General features: G+C 41.7%; 1 protein-coding gene across 2 annotated transcripts in view; it reads right to left on the minus strand.

Annotated features, from left to right (window-relative positions):
- ELP3 (elongator acetyltransferase complex subunit 3) overlaps positions 1 to 21,285 on the minus strand; it is a 133,236-nt gene that overhangs the window by 78,420 nt on the left and 33,531 nt on the right. For both annotated transcript variants that reach the window (XM_077812338.1, XM_077812339.1), the window contains exons 8-9: positions 9,784 to 9,945; positions 7,287 to 7,413 (exon numbers count right to left, since the gene is read on the minus strand). In XM_077812338.1, coding sequence (XP_077668464.1) covers positions 7,287 to 7,413; positions 9,784 to 9,945 — 289 coding nt within the window. The remainder of the gene's footprint in view (positions 1 to 7,286; positions 7,414 to 9,783; positions 9,946 to 21,285) is intronic.

The raw sequence follows: 21,285 nt of genomic DNA on the forward strand, positions 1-21,285 counted from the left end.
ACTGATGGAATAGTAGGGATAGTTGGGGTGTTATACTTACAAGTATGATTACCAGCTCAAATTGCAGAAACATCCAATATCCTTAATTCACCAGTGGGACTACCAGTAACTCATTACTTTCCTAGGAGAAGTTACTATAGTTAATACCTCCATTGGTGACACGAGCAAGGTGCTTAGATATCTTCCTGAAGGCATGTTCATTGTTCCTCTTTCAGTCACTGGGAAATGGAGGTTACTCACCTTTAACAGGAGGTTCTTCTAAATGTGTGGTTCCTGTCTATATCCCATATATGGGTACGCATGCGCGCCATGTGCTTCATCTGGAATTTTTCACGACGTGTCTGCTGGTCTGAATATGCATCGTAGCTATCCTTGCACTCCGAACTGAAGGGTGGTGAGGGCCAACACCTCTCCAGTCTCTATTCTTACCGCAGACCAAACAATCTACAGCAGATGGGACAGAGGACAGGTAGTGGAATACAGAAAGGGACCACACGCCTCAAAGAACCTCCAGTTATAGATTAGTAACCTCCAGGTCTTCTTCGAGTGATGGTCCCTACGTGCATCCACACATGGGAGATTAACAAGCAGCACTCAAACAGGCATGAGTGCAAGGACAGAGACATGTTAGCTGAATGTAATACTGTTGTCCCACAGCTTTATTTGTAGTGGAAGACAGCATATGGTGTGTCTGCCATGAGTGACTCTAGCTCACTGTCTCTTCTGGCTGATACTATAGTTATTAGAAGGCCATCTTCATAGACAGATGGGCCATAGAGCATGTGACTAGAGGAGATCCTTCCATGACATTAGAAGGGCATCTCCCATTGAGCCCTTTTCCAGGGCTGCTCTGGAGCAGTACTGGGAAAGTTGCTTGTTTGCCTGAGAGGTAAAAAGGTCCAAGGCCAGCTCTCCTTATTGGGCAAAGATGTTGAGAGCTGAATTATGAATCTCCCATTTGTGGAAAAATGTCTGCTTAGGCTGCCTGCTAGGGAGTTCTGCGGCACTGGTGAGTGTGCTGTTGATAGGGTTATGCACTGGCTGATGCACCCATTTCAGAGCGTGACTGTCTCCATGCAAAGAGGTAAGAGTCTCATTCAATCCTGCTTCTTTCTACAAAATACAATTGTCTCATGTGGTCTGACATTTGGACATGTCTGGATCGTCTGAGTGGGAGGAAGACATGAGGCTTGACGGACTGTCCTGAGTTCTAGTAAACTGATGTCCATTCTGAACTCCTGCAGGTCCAGATGCCAAGTGCTGTACAGTCGCCCACGTGAGTTCCCCAAGCTAAGAGGGAGGATGTCACACTGTCTAGAGTAGCTCACAACTGAGTGTGCCAATCTCAGGTCAGGTGGTCAGAAAACAGGGCAGACACCTCAAACTGGTAGTATATTCTATAATCAGATTTCATCAAGCCAGTAACAGATGTGTACTCTGGGATTACTGTATTAGTCTTACCACGGAGTCAGAAACAGTCCCCTTAGGCTCTCAAGTGCATCTTGCCACCCAGACAAACTAGACTTTGTGATTAAAGGTTATTAAAACCAAAAATCACCTCCCATTAGGTTACTCCCAACCCCAAAAGGGTTGGTCATTTATCCCAGTCAATGGATACTCTTGTTTTCACACTAAAGATAACACTAACAGCCAATTTCTCTAGTAAACTAACTAAATGTTTATTAACTAAAGAAAAGAAATGAGTTACTGAGAGGTTAAAGCAAGTAAAATACATTAACAGGTGAGTCAAAGTTTGTAAATCCAATACGATAGCAGAGATGTAGTAATCTCCTAGTTTTCCATAAATTTCTTAGGGTTAGGTATAATAGCTCTTGGGATCTCTGTCTAATTGCTCAGTATTCTACCCTATTGGAATCCATCAACCCAGAGATACAGGATCATCCCCTTATAGCTATTTTTCCCAGAAAGCAATCTGGCAAGAGTTTCCATCTCAGCATGGGCTCTTCCTTTGTTGACTAAACACAGACTGGGTCTGTGGATTTCCCATTGTCAAACCCAGTGACCTATGCTTTGAAGTTAGCATGCTTCTTCATTTCAAGTTCCATGGCTCCAATCCCGTTTGATGGGCAATCCAATTACAGATACATACATAATGCATTTAGTTATGGCAATCCAAACAATCTTTCATTAGTTTTCATGAAGTTTAAACATCAAGTAAATACACCTTTGCTCTAGAGTTAATTAAGTACAGGGTATACATAATGAAATGCAATAGTAAACAGGGTATAGGTAAGTGAAGACAAAAATAATATTTCTTTGATATCCACATGCAAGTCAATAGTCCTATGCCTCCAAGTCCACTCAATATCTCGTTGATATATTCACACAAGTGAATTGGCGTATGGCTTTGATTTGAGCTAGTATGTCAGCATCACAAAGGTATCAGTAATGATGGTTGCCTTGGGAGTCAGCGTGAGGCAAGGGATCCCCACCTGAATCATCTCCGGTTTCATCCACCAGACGAGAGTCCAAAACTTTGACCGAAACTGTCACCCTGCTGCCCTTCTCTGATGAGTAGATGTAGAGAAGCCAGGCTGTAGACGATAATGGCAAATGGCGTCACGTGTGCGCATGGGGCCATGTGCGAACGAGGGCAAAACAAGTTCTGATCGATGTCCGGGGTCTGATACGGACTTGGTACATGAGAGAAATAATGGCCTGAAATCTCAAGAGGCAAATATGCTGTTGCTGTGATCAAATCCAATGTTGCCTCTGTGAGTGTGTACCTCATGAGGGTCAGCATGGATTTTTTGTGGTTGATACAGGCAGCCACGGGAGGCAGAAACCTGAACAAAACACAGGTTGCCTACTGGACTTCTTCATAGGAGTTGCTTGTCAGGAGCCAATAGTTGAGGTATGAGAAAACTGTCAATCCCTCTTTTCATCCAAACTGCCACCACTGAAAAAAAAAAAATCTTTGTAAAGACCCTAGATGCTGTGGTCAGTCCAAAAGGAAGGACTCTGAATTGGTAATGGTTTTGATCAAAGGACAGTATTCTTGTCAGCAAGTTAAGGAAGTATGGGCTGGATGAATGCACTATAAGGTGGGTAGAAAGTTGGCTAGATTGTCGGGCTCAACGGGTAGTGATCAATGGCTCCATGTCTAGTTGGCAGCCGGTGTCAAGTGGTCGGTCCTGCGGCCGGTTTTGTTCAATATCTTCATAAATGATCTGGAGGATGGTGTGGATTGCACTCTCAGCAAATTTGCGGATGATACTAAACTGGGAGGAGTGGTAGATACACTGGAGAGCAGGGATAGCATACAGAGGGACCTAGACAAATTAGAGGATTGGGCCAAAAGAAATCTGATGAGGTTCAGTAAGGATAAGAGCAGGGTTCTGCACTTAGGACGGAAGAACCCAATGCACAGCTACAGACTAGGGACCGAATGGCTAGGCAGCAGTTCTGCGGAAAAGGACCTAGGGGTGACAGTGGACGAGAAGCTGGATATGAGTCAGCAGTGTGCCCTTGTTGCCAAGAAGGCCAATGGCATTTTGGGATGTATAAGTAGGGGCATAGCGAGCAGATCGAGGGACGTGATCGTCCCCCTCTATTCGACATTGGTGAGGCCTCATCTGGAGTACTGTGTCCAGTTTTGGGTCCCACACTACAAGAAGGATGTGGATAAATTGGAGAGAGTCCAGCGAAGGGCAACAAATATGATTAGGGGTCTGGAACACATGAGTTATGAGGAGAGGCTGAGGGAACTGGGATTGTTTAGTCTGCGGAAGAGAAGAATGAGGGGGGATTTGATAGCTGCTTTCAACTACCTGAGAGGTAGTTCCAGAGAGGATGGTTCTAGACTATTCTCAGTGGTGGAAGAGGACAGGACAAGGAGTAATGGTCTCAAGTTGCAGTGGGGGAGGTTCAGGTGGATATTAGGAAAAACTTTTTCACTAGGAGGGTGGTGAAACACTGGAATGCGTTGCCTAGGGAGGTGGTGGAATCTCCTTCCCTAAAAGTTTTTAAGGTCAGGCTTGACAAAGCCCTGGCTGGGATGATTTAATTGGGTATGGGTCCTGCTTTTGAGCAGGGGGTTGGACTAGATGACCTCCTGAGGTCCCTTCCAACCCTGATATTCTATGATTCTATGAAACTTACAGATCATCCTGTGGGCTGGGTGAATGACTACGGGAAAGCGTGACTCTCATGTCAAGAGCCGTGAACCCTGTGCCCTCCTGTAAGAAGGAAATGACTGATGCAGAGGAAATCATGCAGCATTCTAGCGTTTGGATTAACAATTCAGTTGTCATAGGTCGAGAACTGGCTTCCACCCTGCATTCTTCTTGCGGATCAGGAAGTAAGGGGAATAGAATCCCTTCCGTTGATGTTGAGGTAGATCCTTTTCTATGGCTCCCCTGAAAAGATGAGAGTCCACCTCCTGGTGTAGAATGTCTTTGTGAGAGTGGTCCCTAAAAAGGAACCAGGAAGGGCTTCTGTGGATAGGAGTTTTGCCAGAAACTGGATGAAATAGCCTCTGTGAATAACTTCTGGTACCCATATGTCGGTCGTTAGGGCCCTCCAGTTTTTGGAAAATTGAATACGGCAGCCTCCAAATATCTGAGGAGGGGAATGAAAAGGCATCAATAAAGAAATGCACGTCTCGACAGTCTCATTAAAAAACTCTTTGCGTGGGGGTCAGAGTACAAAGTGGCAGGAGATGATGTAGAGGCTGGGTTCCTGGATCTATAAATCCTGTCTCTTACATGGTGGATCCTGAGGACTTTGTGATAGAATGGCTAAGGAGGTGGTCTCACCTTATACCCAATCTGTATTGTTTTCTCTTGGGGGCAAGTGTATAGATACCAAGTGAGCGTAACGTTTTCCTTGAGTCCTTGAAGGAACGGAGAGACTCATCCGTGGTCTTGTGAAATAGATTGATTGTGTCAAAGGGCAGATCTTAATTGGTAATCTGCATCTCTCATGGGAAACCTGATGATTAAAACCAAGAGTCTCTCCTCATAACACTGACTATAGCCATCCCCCTTCAATACAGTATCTACCGCATCCACCATAACATGGAGGGAAGTTTTGGCCATCAATCTGCCCTCATCAACTAAAGCCTGGAAGAAGGTGTTATCCTCAGCAGGAAGTTTGTCTCTAAAATCCATAAATTTAGCATATTTGGCCAGGAGGGCCTGACAGTTCGAGAACCAGAGTTCCTGAACTGGACGGAAGCGGAACTGGAGGGAAGAGGAAGAAAAAACTTTCTCCCTGGAAGGTTGTGCTGCTTGTTTCCCTTATCAGAAGGGGTAGCCTCAGGGTGTTGCTGCTTGGACCCCTCCATAGCCACCTGTACCACCAAGAAGAGAGGCACTGGAAGAGAGAATAAAATCTCCCTCCTCCCACCTTGGACCAGAACGCTCATCTCTGCTGACCTCCTGCATAAAAAAAAAACATAGAATTTCACCCAATGATTCCTGTACCCAATCCATATATTGTGGTTGAGCTAGAGGCTCTCTTTCAGAAAGAGACATCCATTCTTGATTTAAAGAATTCAAGTGATGAAGAATCTATCACATACCTAAGTAAGTTGCACCAATGTACTTTCTCTTTTTAAAACCTGCACATCTTTTAAGCCTGAATTCATTTATTTTACTGGCTCCTATTATGCCTGTCTGCTAAATTAAAAAGCCCTCTGCTAGCAGAATTCTCCTCCCATGCACTTATAGACTGATCAAATCACCTCAATCTTCTCTTGGATAAACTGAATTGACTGATTTTCTTTAGTCTCCCACTGGAAGGCAGGTTTTCCAGATGTCAGAATCATTCTTGTAGCTCTTTTCTGAACCCTTTCCAATTCATCAACATCCTTTTTGAAATGTTGACATTACAGCTGGACACAGTATTCCAGGAACAGTGGTAGCAGCTCCTCCATACTTGTACTCAATGTTCTGCTGTTTATGCATCCAATGTATTTGTTTTCTTAGCCAGGACACCACACTGTGAGCTTATGCTCAGTTGGTTATGCACCATGACCACAGAGTCATTATTCTGAGTCATGGCTTTCCGAAAATCCAGTTCACCCCATCCTATAAGTGTGACCTAATATTCTTTGTGCCTAGATGTATGACTTTGCATTTGGCTGTATTAAAACATATGTTGTTCAAGTAAACCCAGTTTTCCATAGGTTTCAGAGTAACAGCCGTGTTAGTCTGTATTCGCAAAAAGAAAAGGAGTACTTGTGGCACCTTAGAGACTAACCAATTTATTTGAGCATAAGTTTTCGTGAGCTACAGCTCACTTCATCGGATGCATACTGTGGAAATAGGGGAAATAGGTTACCTTGCATAATGACTTAGCCACTCCCAGTCTCCATTTATTCTTTTAAGTAGAGACTGTCCAGTTTGACCAATGTACATGGCAGAGCGGCATTGCTGGCACATGATGGCATATATCACATTGGTGGATGTGCAGGTGAACGAGCCTCTGATAGTGTGGCTGATGTTATTAGGCCCGGGGGTGGGTGAGAAAACCTGGATTTGTGCTGGAAATGGCCCAACTTGATTATCATACACATTGTAAGGAGAGTGATCACTTCAGATAAGTTATTACCAGCAGGAGAGCAGGGTGGGAGGAGGTATTTTTTCATGCTTTGTGTGTATATAAAAAGATCTTCTACACTTTCCACAGTATGCATCCGATGAAGTGAGCTGTAGCTCACGAAACCTTATGCTCAAATAAATTGGTTAGTCTCTAAGATGCCACAAGTACTCCTTTTCTTTTTCCAGTTTTCCATGTGATTCAGATTGCTGTTTCCAACATTATTTACTACTCTGCCAATTTTTGTGTTATCTGCTAACTTTACCAGCAATGATTTTATATTTTCTTTCAAATCTTTGATGAAGACACTGAATAGCACTGGGGCGAAGAAGAAACCCTATATGCTCTGTACACACATACTATTGTGTAACTGCTTTCTAGACAAGATGCTTTTGCTTCCAATATGTATACAATTTTAAATCCAAAGAAAGAAAACCACCTTGCAAAAAAGTAAAAGCCTTAATGAATGTCAGAAAGGCAACATTGTGTTTCACCTTCCACAGAGACCTTAGTGATTCAGTCTTTCACAAGGAAGGGATAACATTTTCTGGATGAAGTAGTTCAACAAATCTTCCTCATCCTTCCTCTTCACCTGAATTTTAAAGTACATGTCCTAAAGAAGAAATTCTGGCCTGTAAGATAACCACTAGCAAAGCCACAAAACAGGAGTGTTAGATCCACTAAGGCAAAACAAAAGCAGGGTTATTTTAAGCCATACTTACAACAAACTGGTCAATATCTCTTTCAAGCCCCATGTTCGGCAAATCAGGCATCATGTGTGCCACCACTTTAAACCCTGCATCCTTGGCTACGTGAAATGACTCACACACAGCCTTCACTGTGTGTCCCCTGGAAAGAAGAAAAACTGGTTAAAAAAACCTACACAACTTCACAAATTGCAATCCTTCCAGTGTAGAACTCACTCCATCTAGATATCCATCTTAGCCCCCACCCTCACAACCACCACCCCCATCAACGCACCCCCATCACCAAAGAACTGTTCCCCTTATATTTAGGGCCTTTTCTTTTCCCTCCACTACATAAGATTCCCCTCATTTATATTTTTGTGTCTAGTTTTATGACTGTGGTTTTACTTTATTAGTAAAATATTGTGATGTTTTTATAAATCTGTTCTATGGCGAAATTATATGGCACTTTGAGTAGGCTGCGGGGAGGCAAAAAAGAGTCATTTCGTTTCCTTATTAGAGGAGGGATCTGAGCTGCATCAATAACTCAACTACTTGATGCCTGGACTTATCTGTGAATATTCTTCTGCCTTGCGGCAATTGGAAACACTCAAACAGCCCCACTAATGACTCACACTACATAATGGAAAAGTAATTTCCAAACATTTAGCCTAATTGGTTGTAATCTGACATTTAGCTACAAGCAAAATATGAACATTTAAAACAAAAATTCACCCCTACATGCTAAAAGAAGAATGGAAGTAAACCAGAACCACCTTAGGAGAGACTAGCATGACCAATCAGCTCAAAAATTAGACTTCAATTCATTGTTTTAGAGAGCTGAAGGGATATTTTAAAACATGGAAGTTGTGGGGGGAGGAGATGTCTGCATGAGTGGACTACAATAGAGCACAGAACCTTTTAGGCATATTGCAAGCATCTTCAAAAGTGCCAAAAGCTTTAAAAAGCTAATCTTAAAAAAAAGGTTCCTTCTGTATAAAAGAAACAGCTACCTATTACACTCCTCTTCTTCAGGGCCAGCAACAGAAACTCCATTTGCAGTTTCACTAGAAAACTTTCAAAACAGCAGTGACATGCAATTTAGAGATGCTGCAAAAAATCATTTCATCTGATGGACAAAACTGGATGGGAACTAAAAACCGATCAGAGGTGGATAACAGGGATACTGACTTTGAAAGATCCATCTCTGAGTAGGCACAACAGCTGTGAAAGAGTCTGTAGAAAAACACAGGGATAAGTGGGCTTGATAAGCTTGAAGACTGTGGCAGAAATCAGCATTAATGAATGTACCTGAGCTAAGAATCAGGTGACATGGCTACTTTTTTTTTTTTTTTTTTTTTTTAAGTACAATACATTGCTATTTATCTTTGTAAAGCTCTGACATCTAAGATTGAAAAGTGCTGTGTAAGGGTTAGTTTTTTAGTTTACTTGACTGCTTGGTTTGCTCGATAGGCTAAAGTTATTCTTGAACATTACAGCTTTGGTCATCCGGTCAGCCATTGAATCCGGTACTCATGTAGCAATGAAATTTTGGACCTTCATGCATCAGCCACAATAAGACTAATCTTTGGGAGGGAAACTGGCTTCAGACTCAAATGTCAAGTCTCCACAAGAAAATGTCTGACATTTTCAATTACTGCACAATTATTACCTCTAAGTTTGGTAAAAGGTAGTTTTTTTAAGCCAGTCAAACCATATTCCCATTCCTCTGTAATTACTTATGCCATTGGTTTATTAAAGATCTTAGGTAAATAACTGGTGTGCGGGATAAGGGTGAAGGTAAGCTTTATATAAATCTCCAAAAACAAAAGTGTTCTGAAGTTAACAGGATCCCCAGTTCTGCAACAGTATGAAGCACATTTCTCCCCAGCAGGTTACAAGAATATGAACCGTAGCATTCTAGGTGCTTTGGCAGTGATTTTGTCGTCACTGATCCAGGGCCACAAAGAAGTTGTCAAGAAGTTCTTACTTGTACACTTCCCAGCCTCTGAAAGTACTGTATATGTAGAATGATCCTGATTCAAGAATCAACAGGTTTAATTTCTGGCTATAAAACAGACTGCGATGAGTGCCGATTATAAACACATACCTGACCTGCCTCACACTCTGTATGTGCCAAGTGCCCTGTCTCTTCTTTAAAATCCTTCAGGAATGACCACCATGACCTAATGCCATACTTCCTGAACATATGGTACCTCTTTAGATTATTTTGTACAGATTTTAATGTACCATGTACCTACTCAAGTCTTTGAATTGTAAATTTCTCAGGACAAGGACTCTGATGTTTGTTTGGACACATCCTACTTACCTTATAAGCGTGCATATATTTATAGAGCTATAAAAGACAGTACCCAGCACTATAAAATACTTATGGAACAGGAATATCATTATCAAATTGTGCCAGAATTAGGCTGGCACTCTGAAGTATTTGTTTCCAGGTGCCTTATAGAGTACTCCACAAGACAAACAATAAGCAGTCACATTGAGCTTTACTCTGAAATATTCTTCTCACCTGTTGGTATCTCTGGCTACGTCCTCATAGACACTTTGCACTCCAATCTCCAACCTTGTGCAGCCGTATGACAACATGTCACTCAGGTGTCGCTTCAAGCAGTAATCAGGCCTGGTCTCTATGGTGATCCCAACACACTTTGTAAGGCTTCTTTCTGAGTATCTGTGAACAAAAACAAGCTCCTTGTTACGATCACAAAACAGTCCCAGACTGTTCAAAACAGTCCAAAGATTTCCAAGTGTCAACTTTTTACAATTTCCTCCTCAACTAAAACCAGGAAAAAGAGAAACACACTATAGCCTGGCAATCAGAATGGACCCAACACTGTCACAGTGTGAATATACATAGTTATATACATCTACAATAAAGGTTTTACTTATTTTTTATTATTAAAGAAAGTGGAATATCCCTGGCTCACAAGGCTTCTTTCAAACAATACTTGTTGGGAAGAGGAAGATATCCCCTGAACTGATCAAGCCCTTTTGTGCTAGCAGCAGTGAAAAGTGGGGCCTATATAAGAAGGGAAAGTCAAGATGGGAAATAAAAAGATGAGCTGAGTTAGGGGTGCCCTTACACCATAACAGCCAGTCTGACATACCCAGCTAATACTTCTATTCAGGTAATTGAGGTGCATGTTTCTCTGAATTCTACAAAATCTTAGTTTAGTTAATGCTCTGTATAATCCACTTGTTTCCTGTTCCCAAGGAGCACAGTTGAGCTCCAAGAGGCAGTAATGCAGAGTGCAAGAACATGACTTAAAACAGATTTAGTTGGTATGTTTTGATAAGGCCAGATACTTGTAGGCAGTCTATGCAAAAATCCACAGAGCATCTCTCCTCCTGGAACTGAGAAATGCTCTGAGCTTCGTTTACATCTGACATTGCTCAGGGGAGCCTCATTTCAACTCTTTTTCTTTAACGGACTAGATGCACAACACTGACTCACTGACATATGGTGTTACAAAAATCCTCCAACAAAGAGAGTAATATTAAGTTACTGCAAAGCTTAATTCAGTGGCTTGGGGCACAGGATAAAAATAAAAAGTAACATTACTATTGATACTTAGATAAAAACTGTCAGACATTAGGAAATGTTGTCTTAAAAACCCACTGTGAAATGAATTCCGATTTGTAAGAATTAAAAAGAAAAAAAATCTTGGCCTTGTTTACAAATAACTAATGGTCCCATATCAAAGGGCATATATGCATATTAAAGAATAAGCCACCTTCAATATTGTGTAAAAATAAAAAGGGAGAAGCAGAAAGGAATCAAAAATTATTTTTCTCTCTTGAAGCAAATTCATAGCAAAGTTATGAACTGCTGAATATAACGAACACCAGAAGACTCCTAACTACAGTGGTTACAAAAATACTGTTATGATTCCAGTGCAGCATGATAGCTAATGAAACTGTCTTGCTTAACTCCTCATATGCTATAAATAAAAGTGTGGCTGAGTTAAAATAGTGAAAAAAAATAAAATGGATATTATAGTATCAAAGAGGGCAATCCCAGGGATTAAAACCAGGGAGATGTTTAATACAGCAGTTTCAGGATTCATAACTGGCAATGCCTACATCAGAATTTTGAATATCAACACACCTTTCAAATCATCTGGTTAGCTCCCCCTCCCCTAATTTCCAAGATCCCTCCCAGAACAGTATCACCGTTCTTCTGGAAAAGAACTAGCTGAATTTTCTTGGTCAGTGTCAGTTTTCACTGGCTGGAATCTTACGCTACAAATGCCAGCTATTGCCAATTCATAGCCAACTGGAAGGACTAAAATCGTACTTTTCCCAACAAACCTCTCTGGGACTGCACATGTTTTATGTCTAGAAGGAATGAAAGGCAGTGACAACAACATGCATGGAAGGAAAGGACTAATACTGGTCACTGCCTGTGCTCTATGTTTAGCAGCTTTCTATTTCTACAATAGAATTATGCTGATCAGCCAAGCATCTGGCTACAATGTCTCTTGTATATATAAGTAACTATTCTATGAAGATTAAAAAAACAAAACAAAACAAAAACAATGCTCATACTGAGTAGGCCATTTTAAAACAAGAATCATTCATTGATACTGCAGTTTTTATTTGTTAATTTGCAAGGAGAAACAGAAGGCAGAAGTATATGCCACTCAGCATTCTACTGCAAATAATTTTAGTAAAAACTCTTGCTCTTTATTCCCTGAAACATGCAGATGCAAGGGAAATAAGAATGCTAGAGAGAGAAGAGGTTTTTCTCCTCCCATTAAGGTGAGAAATTAAAACAAAGTAAGAGAACAATAGGATATTTTAGCATCACTCCTGTTTGCAAAAGGATAAATCTATTTCACTTTGAACTTAACATTTAATTAAAGAGTGTCACAAAACTTGTAAAGTTATAAAGGGAAATGGACATCTTTACAGCCACTTACAAGGCAGCTGAGATCTCCCCTCAATCAACCTCACTGTCTCCCTTTAAACTAACAGTTCCACACAAACTTCCTCGTGGCTGGATTTTACTAAAACTAGACAAGCCATTTACAACGCACACTTTGCTTCTCTACAAAAGAAAAAGGACACTAAACTTTCTAAACTACTACATGCTACAAGGGGCCACAGCAATGGTTCCCTCAACCCACCTAGCAATATTGTTAACCTATCCAACTACACTCTCAGCCCAGCAGAAGCAGCTGTTCTATCTCAGGGCCTCTCCTTCTGCCCCTCCACCCCCACGAACATGATACAGTTCTGTGGTGACCTAGAATCCTATTTTCGACATCTCCGACTCAAGGAATATTTCCAAAATACCTCTGAACAACATACTAATCCTGCATTGGCACCCTGACAGCAGGATTGTCTGGCTATGTAGACTCCCTCCTCAGGCCCTATGCTACCAGCACTCCCAGCTACCTTCGAGACACCACTGACTTCCTGAGGAAACTTCAATCCATCGGTGATCTTCCTGATAACACCATCCTGGCCACTATGGAAGTAGAAGCCCTCTACACCAACATTCCACACAAAGATGGACTACAAGCCGTCAGGAACACTATCCCCGATAATGTCACGGCTAACCTGGTGGCTGAACTTTGTGACTTTGTCCTTACCCATAACTATTTCACATTTGGGGACAATGTATACCTTCAGATCAGCGGCACTGCTATGGGTACCCGCATGGCCCCACAGTATGCCAACATTTTTATGGCTGATTTAGAACAACGCTTCCTCAGCTCTCGTCCCCTAACGCCCCTACTCTACTTGCGCTATATTGATGACATCTTCATCATCTGGACCCATGGAAAAGAAGCCCTTGAAGAATTCTACCATGATTTCAACAATTTCCATCCCACCACCAACCTCAGCCTGGTCCAGTCCACACAAGAGATCCACTTCCTGGACACTACAGTGCTAATAAACAATGGTCACATAAACACCACCCTATACCGGAAACCTACTGACCGCTATTCCTACCTGCATGCCTCCAGCTTTCACCCTGACCACACCACACGATCCATCGTCTACAGCCAAGCTCTGCGATACAACCGCATTTGCTCCAACCCCTCAGACAGAGACAAACACCTACAAGATCTCTGTCAAGCTTTCTTACAACTACAATACCCACCTGCGGAAGTAAAGAAACAGATTGATAGAGCCAGAAGAGTTCCCAGAAGTTACCTACTACAGGACAGGCCTAACAAAGAAAATAACAGAACTCCACTAGCCGTCACCTTCAGCCCCCAACTAAAACCCCTCCAACGCATTATTAAGGATCTACAACCTATCCTAAAGGATGACCCAACACTCTCACAAATCTTGGGAGACAGGCCAGTCCTTGCCTACAGACAGCCCCGCAACCTGAAGCAAATACTCACCAACAACCACATACCACACAACAGAACCACTAACCCAGGAACTTATCCTTGCAACAAGGCCCGTTGCCAATTGTGCCCACATATCTATTCAGGGGACACCATCACAGGGCCTAATAACATCAGCCACACTATCAGAGGCTCGTTCACCTGCACATCCACCAATGTGATTTATGCCATCATGTGCCAGCAATGCCCCTCTGCCATGTACATTGGTCAAACTGGACAGTCTCTACGTAAAAGAATAAATGGACACAAATCAGATGTCAAGAATTATAACATTCATAAACCAGTCGGAGAACACTTCAATCTCTCTGGTCACGCAATCACAGACATGAAGGTCGCTATCTTAAAACAAAGAAACTTCAAATCCAGACTCCAGCGAGAAACTGCTGAATTGGAATTCATTTGCAAATTGGATACTATTAATTTAGGCTTAAATAGAGACTGGGAGTGGCTAAGTCATTATGCAAGGTAGCCTATTTCCTCTTGTTTTTTCCTACCCCTCCCCCACCCCCAGATGTTAAAACTTGGTTTTAAACTTGGAGAGTGGTCAGTTTGGATGAGCTATTACCAGCAGGAGAGTGAGTCTGTGTGTGTATGGGGGTGGGTTTTTGGAGGGGGGTGAGGGAATGAGAGAACCTGGATTTGTGCAGGAAATGGCCTAACTTCATTATCATGCACATTGTGTAAAGAGTTGTCACTTTGGATGGGCTATCACCCGCAGGAGAGTGAATTTGTGTGGGGGGGTGGAGGGTGAGAAAACCTGGATTTGTGCTGGAAATGGCCTAACCTGATACTCACTTTAGATAAGCTATTACCAGCAGGACAGTGGGGTGGGAGGAGGTATTGTTTCATATTCTCTGTGTATATATAAAGTCTGCTGCAGTTTCCACGGTATGCATCTGATGAAGTGAGCTGTAGCTCACGAAAGCTCATGCTCAAATAAATTGGTTAGTCTCTAAGGTGCCACAAGTCCTCCTTTTCTTTTTGCGAATACAGACTAACATGGCTGTTACTCTGAAACCTTTGATTCATCAACTACTTCCTAGAACTGTTTCATTGGAAAAGTACAGCACTGGTTGACGGACAGTAGCATCAGAGCATCAAGGGCTAGGTAATTTTACAGCCAATAACATTTGTAGTTATACGTGCCAAGAGAGAGGTAGTCAAAGCCCAAGCATCATATTACAGGCTGATCTGGTGTATTGTGCTTTACTTTGTCTTCCTTAAAAAAAGATCAGGTATAAGCTACTGTCAAAGGCATGACAGTGACTTGATGGAACACTGGTCTAATCTGGTATGGTCAATTCTACAGCAGATGGAAGTGTCTGCCATGTCTCCAATCTATTGTGAGCTGCCATAAATAAAAAGAGTAGAGGGAAGTATCTTTTCAACCCTGCAAACATAGACAAAAGACTACTAAGTTTCAAAATACACAGAAAAACAACAAAACATCAGACAATCATGGGAGGATAAATTAATATAAGTTGATCCATAGCTATTACGTCAGACACATCAGAAGTCATCAAGAAACAGAAAATAAGTTGACAGAGTCACACTAAGAACTACAAAAGATTATAATGTAATGGAAACCAAACACATCTACAAGAAGAATGGAAATTGACCCACGTGAACATGGTTTAAAGCCATGCTAGATTTATATACCCCTTTTACTGTACAGAAGGTGTTGCTAAAGGACACCAATAACTTGAAGAATTACACTTCTCACTGGAAGTTCTGTACCCATGAGTTAACTGCAACACCTAGAGTTGCAGAAAAGGAAAACAGTTAACTTTTAATTGTTTTTCATTTTATTTTATGCATTTGACAGCAATTGGTGTTGTGTCTCCATTGCTGAAAAGACTCTTATAAAACCGTAGGCCTAACTTGACATGAGTAACTTGACATAAGATAGACCTCATTTCTCAGTAAGCATGACTGGGAAGATGAATGGAACTCTAAGTTTTAAATAAGCATGTAACAGGCATTATTCTGGAGTCAGTCTAGCTAAGATAAGCAGCATACTTGGTACTAGGGACAATGGACAAAATAAACCTGGAATGTAGAGATCAGTTTATACATGAACAGCACAGGGACAGAGCATGCTGTACAGCAGGGGTTCTCAAACTGGGGGTCGGGACCCCTCAGGGTGTCATGAGGTTATGACATGGGGAATCGTGAGCTGTCAGCCTCCACCCCAAACCCCGCTTCGCCTCCAGCATTTATAATGGTGTTAAATATATATATATATAAAAAGTGTTTTTAATTCATAAGAGGGGGTCGCATTCAGAGGCTTGCTATGTGAAAGAGGTCACCAGTAAAAAAGTTTGAGAGCCACTGCTGTACAGGGACTGGTTCCAGAGACATAAATAAGCGAGTCACGAAGCACGTGATGCAATGTATAGTCAGGAATGAAGAGGTTAGTAAACATGTATATAAGGAAAAAAGTTTCACTGTGTAACTTTAGATTTGTGATGTACCTTGCATCCAGACCATGTACAAGCCTGGCCAGCTTGACCATAGTGTGGCTGTATGCCAAATAAAGGTACCCGAGTGACGAATTCTGGAATCTAACTGAGTTTTTGAGAACCAAGTGGAAAAGGGTTTCATGGGACGCCAACAAAAACCATGTACTGTGGAGCACAGAAACCCTTCTAAAAAGAAAAGGTGAGGAACTGAAAAAAAATCAGGACATACTGTCTTTATGGTTCTCTGTCAGATACTAGATTTTTTTCAATTAGTCAATATTAAAACAAGTTGGCAGTATTTCTATTTCAAAGTACAGTCAATGCATCAGAGCATTCACCTAGCCAGTAACCATGAGATTTATGTTCTGTGGTAAGGAGTTTAATGATCAAGGCTTCTATTTATTCTTCTAGGAGCCCATGACTGCTTTGCTATTCAGTTTATGAAAGAAGGTTAAAAGGTGACCTGATCTTTGGTCCATAAATACCTAAGCAGGGAGACAATTTGATAGCAAAGGATTCTAATTTAGCAGACAAAGACAGAACAAGATCCAATGGCTGGAAGCTGAAACTAGAGAACTTCAAATTCCTAAGGCACAATTTTGTAACAATGAGGTTAAGTGATGACCACTGGAAAAACTTAATAGAGAAGGCCAGTAATGACCACTGTGATCACCTAGTCTGACCTCCTATATTAATACAGGTCATAAGATTTCACTGACTTAATTCCTGATGGAACCAGAACATATCTTTTAAAAAAGCATCCAATCTAGATTTAAGGCTATCCAGTGGTGGTGAATCCACCATGACCATTGGTAAATTGTTCCAATGGTTAATTACTCTCACCGTTAAAAAATTTACACGTTACTTCCAGTCAATTTGTCTAGCTTCAACTTCCAGCCACTGGATTGTGTTTATACCCTTCTCTGCTAGTTTGAAGAGTCTTATCAGATTTCTGTTCCTCATGTAGGTACTTATAGACTGGGATCAAGTCACCATTTAACCTTTCTTTGATAACCTAAATAGATTGAAAAGGAATACTTGTGGCACCTTAGAGACTAACCAATGTAGTCTCTAAGGTGCCACAAGTACTCCTTTTCTTTTTGCGGATACAGACTAACACGGCTGCTACTCTGAAACCTGTCATTAAACAGACTGAGTTCCTTGAGTCTTCCACTACAGGACATGTTTTTGAACCCTTTAATCATTTTTGTGGCTCTTCTCCAAATCCTTAGATTTATCAGCATCCTTCTTGAATTGTGTCCAGACAGTATTCCAGCAGCATAAACAGTACCAAATACAGGAGTAAAATAACCTCTTTACTCCTACTCAAGATTCCCCTGTTTATGCATCTAAGGATCACAGCCCTTTTGGCCACAGCACTGCACTATGAACTGGTGTTCAGTTGGTTATCCACCATGAACCCCCCAGCCCTTTTCCAGGATAGAGTCCTCCACCCGATCAACATGGCCAGCGTTCTTTGTTCCTAAATGTGTGACTTTTTAAAAGATATGCTCTAGTCAATCAAAAGTTATGGACTTGATGCAAGAACCACAGAGGGAAATTCCACATTCTGTGTTATGCACATCTCCTATTTTATTAACTAAATGGGGATTGAGTCCATAAAAATCAAAAAGATCATAAAATTGAACATCTCAAAATTACAGTAGGTATGGTACGTAAGTGCAATATAGTGCACTGCCTCGCTTTCTTCTTGTCTTTCAAAACACTGTGATTTCCAGTGTATGAAAGGCATTGGAACCCAAAAGGGTGTTGGTTTGTTCTTAGTCATCACTTTCACTATACAACTTTTTTTCCTCATCGGGAAAATGGTTTATAACAAGATTGGTGTTTATAAAAAGCAAGGTTCAACTGTAGTAAGACAGCCCCGTCACAGAATCATAGAATATCAGGGTTGGAAGGGACCTCAGGAGGTCATCTAGTCCAACCCCCTGCTCAAAGCCTCAGATCCCTAAATGGCACCCTCAAGGATTGAACTCACAACCCTGGGTTTAGCAGGCCAATGTTCAAACCGCTGTGCTATCCCTCACCCCTAGAACACTTACAAGCTAAAATGACAAAAGATACAAGATAAGGAGACAATGTACAAGCAAAGCAATCAAGGCAGGTGCAGGCCCATAGCAGGTGAATTCCATGCTTTGTGTGTCACATTTGCTTATATATTTTAATTGTATTGATTAAAAAAAGCCCTTGTTTTAGGGGATTTTGGCTGGAACATTTGGGTTTCAAGTGGGGAAAAGGAAAAGTTTGAGTAAAAGAGGAGTGAGTGGAGAGAAGGAGAACTGAGGGTCAGAGAAGGATGAAAGGAGGATGAGCAGTGTAACAGGGGCAATGAGGAGTGACAATGTTAGGAGAGGGGATGGAAGGAAGGAATAACAACCACCAAGGGCAATATAGCAAATCGGAGGGGGGGGGGGGGGTGGCGTGCACGGAAGAGTCCAGAGTCAAGTTAAGAGAGAAGTAAACAATGTCAGGAGACTGTGAGGGCCCAGTATCCCAGGTAAGCCCCTCTGAGGGTGTCCTGGAAAGCGTTGGTTTATTCCCTGTGCACTCAGTTCTAAGCAGTGCACTTTGGAAGAAGCCCCAAAGATATAGCTATTTCCACAGTTCACCCTCTGCAAGTTTTTAGGCTTTTTCCTCACAGGCTCCCCAATTCCACTTTCAAATGGTTCCTGCCACGCCCAATCTGGCTCAAGAGAAATGCCAGTAAGCATGTTTACACGAGGATTTAAAAAAAAAAAAATACCAGCAGCTGGCCTGAGTCAGTGGACGCAGGCTCCGAGGCTGAAAAATCTCTGTGTATCCGTTCGGGCTTGGTATAGAGCCTAAGCTCTGGACCCTGTGAGAGTTGAGGGTCCCAGTGCTCGAGCTCCAGCCCAAGCCTCTACTCAACAATTTTTAGCCCCACAGCCCAAGCCCCACGAGCTCAGGTCAGCTGACCCAAGCCAGCTGCAGCCATGTGACTTTTATCCCCCTGTAGACATAGCCTGTGTGTCCATGCATTTGACGTTACAAAAAAAGGTGCACTTAAACTACCAGTATCCACAAAGTATTGAGGAAAAAACTGAATATCATGTATGAACATGCAAATTCCTTAATTAAGCAAGCCCCAATACTGAAATTTTCTGTCTCTCTCAAACTCTAATGGCCTTGCTAGATCATTACTCCAGCATCTGAGCAACAGCAATAATGAGCTCAACATCTACAGTTTTCTGCTGGCGAACGTGACAGGCATTAGCTCTTACTCAGAGAACACGTAGTTAGGAAGTCACATTTGTGGTAATGCAAAATGTTCATAGTATGGACTCCTTAACGCTTACTGCTAAAACTGTGAAGTACAACTGCCTTTGTATCATAGCACTTCATGACTTCTTTGGTCATCGATTCCAGAAATAATATATGTCAAAAAGGATTCTGTTTCACATCAGCACCAGTTTCTCAAGGATCAGTTTTACAATAATGGAACAGCTACAGTACTTTAAAAATAAGGTTATTATTAACTAAGACTAAACTATTACTTGGCTAATTTTCATAAAGTAACACTATTTACACTGTTTGCTAAAAGATTCGCAAGAACAATCCTTCTTCTGGAATGCCACCACATTAGGTCAGTCACAAACCCATTCCCAATGACAGATGCACCATAGTTCAGTACAATTTGGTGGAGACCCAAGACATAATCTGTGTGTAAAAGAATATCAATTTTAACAGCTGGAATTCTTAACTTTTTTAATTCCCTTCTCAATTTCTTTAGTGATGAATGGAACCAGACTGACATCTCTAAAAGTCCTTTATCCACAGAAAAGTCCATGGGCAGCAGCACTGCAAGCCTCCCCTATCCCATTCTGTCCATGTACCTCAGCCTTGAGCCATACAAAAATAATTCAATCCATGGTCCATGTAAATGTTTGGCTTGAGTACCAACAAAGAGGTAACTATGATAATTTAGGGGATTAAAGTTTCACACACAGTTTTCAACTCTGCTCTCAACCTTCACAAAGCAACATCATAACCTTATAGGGGGGACACCCTCCCAGTCACAGGGGGACTCTAGCATTGTTACAGAACACCTGCAGTATGTGAGAGACTGGACAGGGGTTAGACATGGGGAAGTGCATAAATGTCCAACAGCACAGAACTAAGGCATGCATGAACTCTACAATCATAATCATGTCAAAAATCTGTAGTCATTGTCTTAGATCTCCAAATCAGCTTCTTAAGAGCTCCAGCTCTGGAAGCGTGTGTGCTCTGAAGGGTGCAATATACAAATCTTCTTGGCATGGGAAGACTCCTAAAAGAAAACCCTGGAGGATTCCCTGGGATAACAAACATACTTAAACCTCACCATTCATCTTCAAGATGAAGGCAACACCAATGTCTAAACACAGTTTTTCCAATACAAATTCAAGGTGAACTGCAATAAAAAGAACCCAAGTGTGAATGAGTTTACAGATGGAGTGAAACTTTTCAAACAAAACATATATGTACAGCTGTGGCAGGAGCTAGACTGCCACAACTTTTATATGCACCTTTGCCAAAGACTAGAAGATCAGAAAAGAATAACCTTTTATCAGCCAAGATATTGGGATGGGAAGCAGATTCTTATCTCCTCCTCCACCATCCCAAATTTTCTGATGTTCATGAATCTGTACTGATGAGGTGCCAGCTCTGGAAACTGAAATCCTTCAGGTATTCACGGCACACACATAGCGTTCCTCAACCTGACCTGGCATGGGCACAAGAGGAGAGTTTGCTCACCATGGCCCATTCGGTCCTTGCCCTCTCTGCTGGTGTCATCAAGCAAGTCAACTAGCACCAATTCTGGTATTTTCTGTTAAACTGACACTCATCGACAGCAAGTTGAATATATTAGTCACTTAAGTGCCTTCAGACAGCCACTAGGAGAATTTGTGGTTGCTTAACTGAAAATTTTCCCTTCTGTAAATGGATAGGTCCACAGATCCTAAGTTACTACCCAATTGAACTGAGAACCTAGAGCTTAAAGACTCCAGCAACATATGAAAGTTTTCTTGAGAAGCTGAGCCACAGCTGTCATTCAAACAGTCAGAAGAGATTATTTAATTTGTCACATGACGGAAGATATTTAGGGATTCTTATTTCCACTGTGTATTAATTTATTTTAAGATTTTAACCAAGCACCTA

This window comes from Eretmochelys imbricata, chromosome 3 (genome assembly GCF_965152235.1).
Source record: "Eretmochelys imbricata isolate rEreImb1 chromosome 3, rEreImb1.hap1, whole genome shotgun sequence".
Taxonomy (NCBI): Eukaryota; Metazoa; Chordata; order Testudines; family Cheloniidae; genus Eretmochelys; species Eretmochelys imbricata.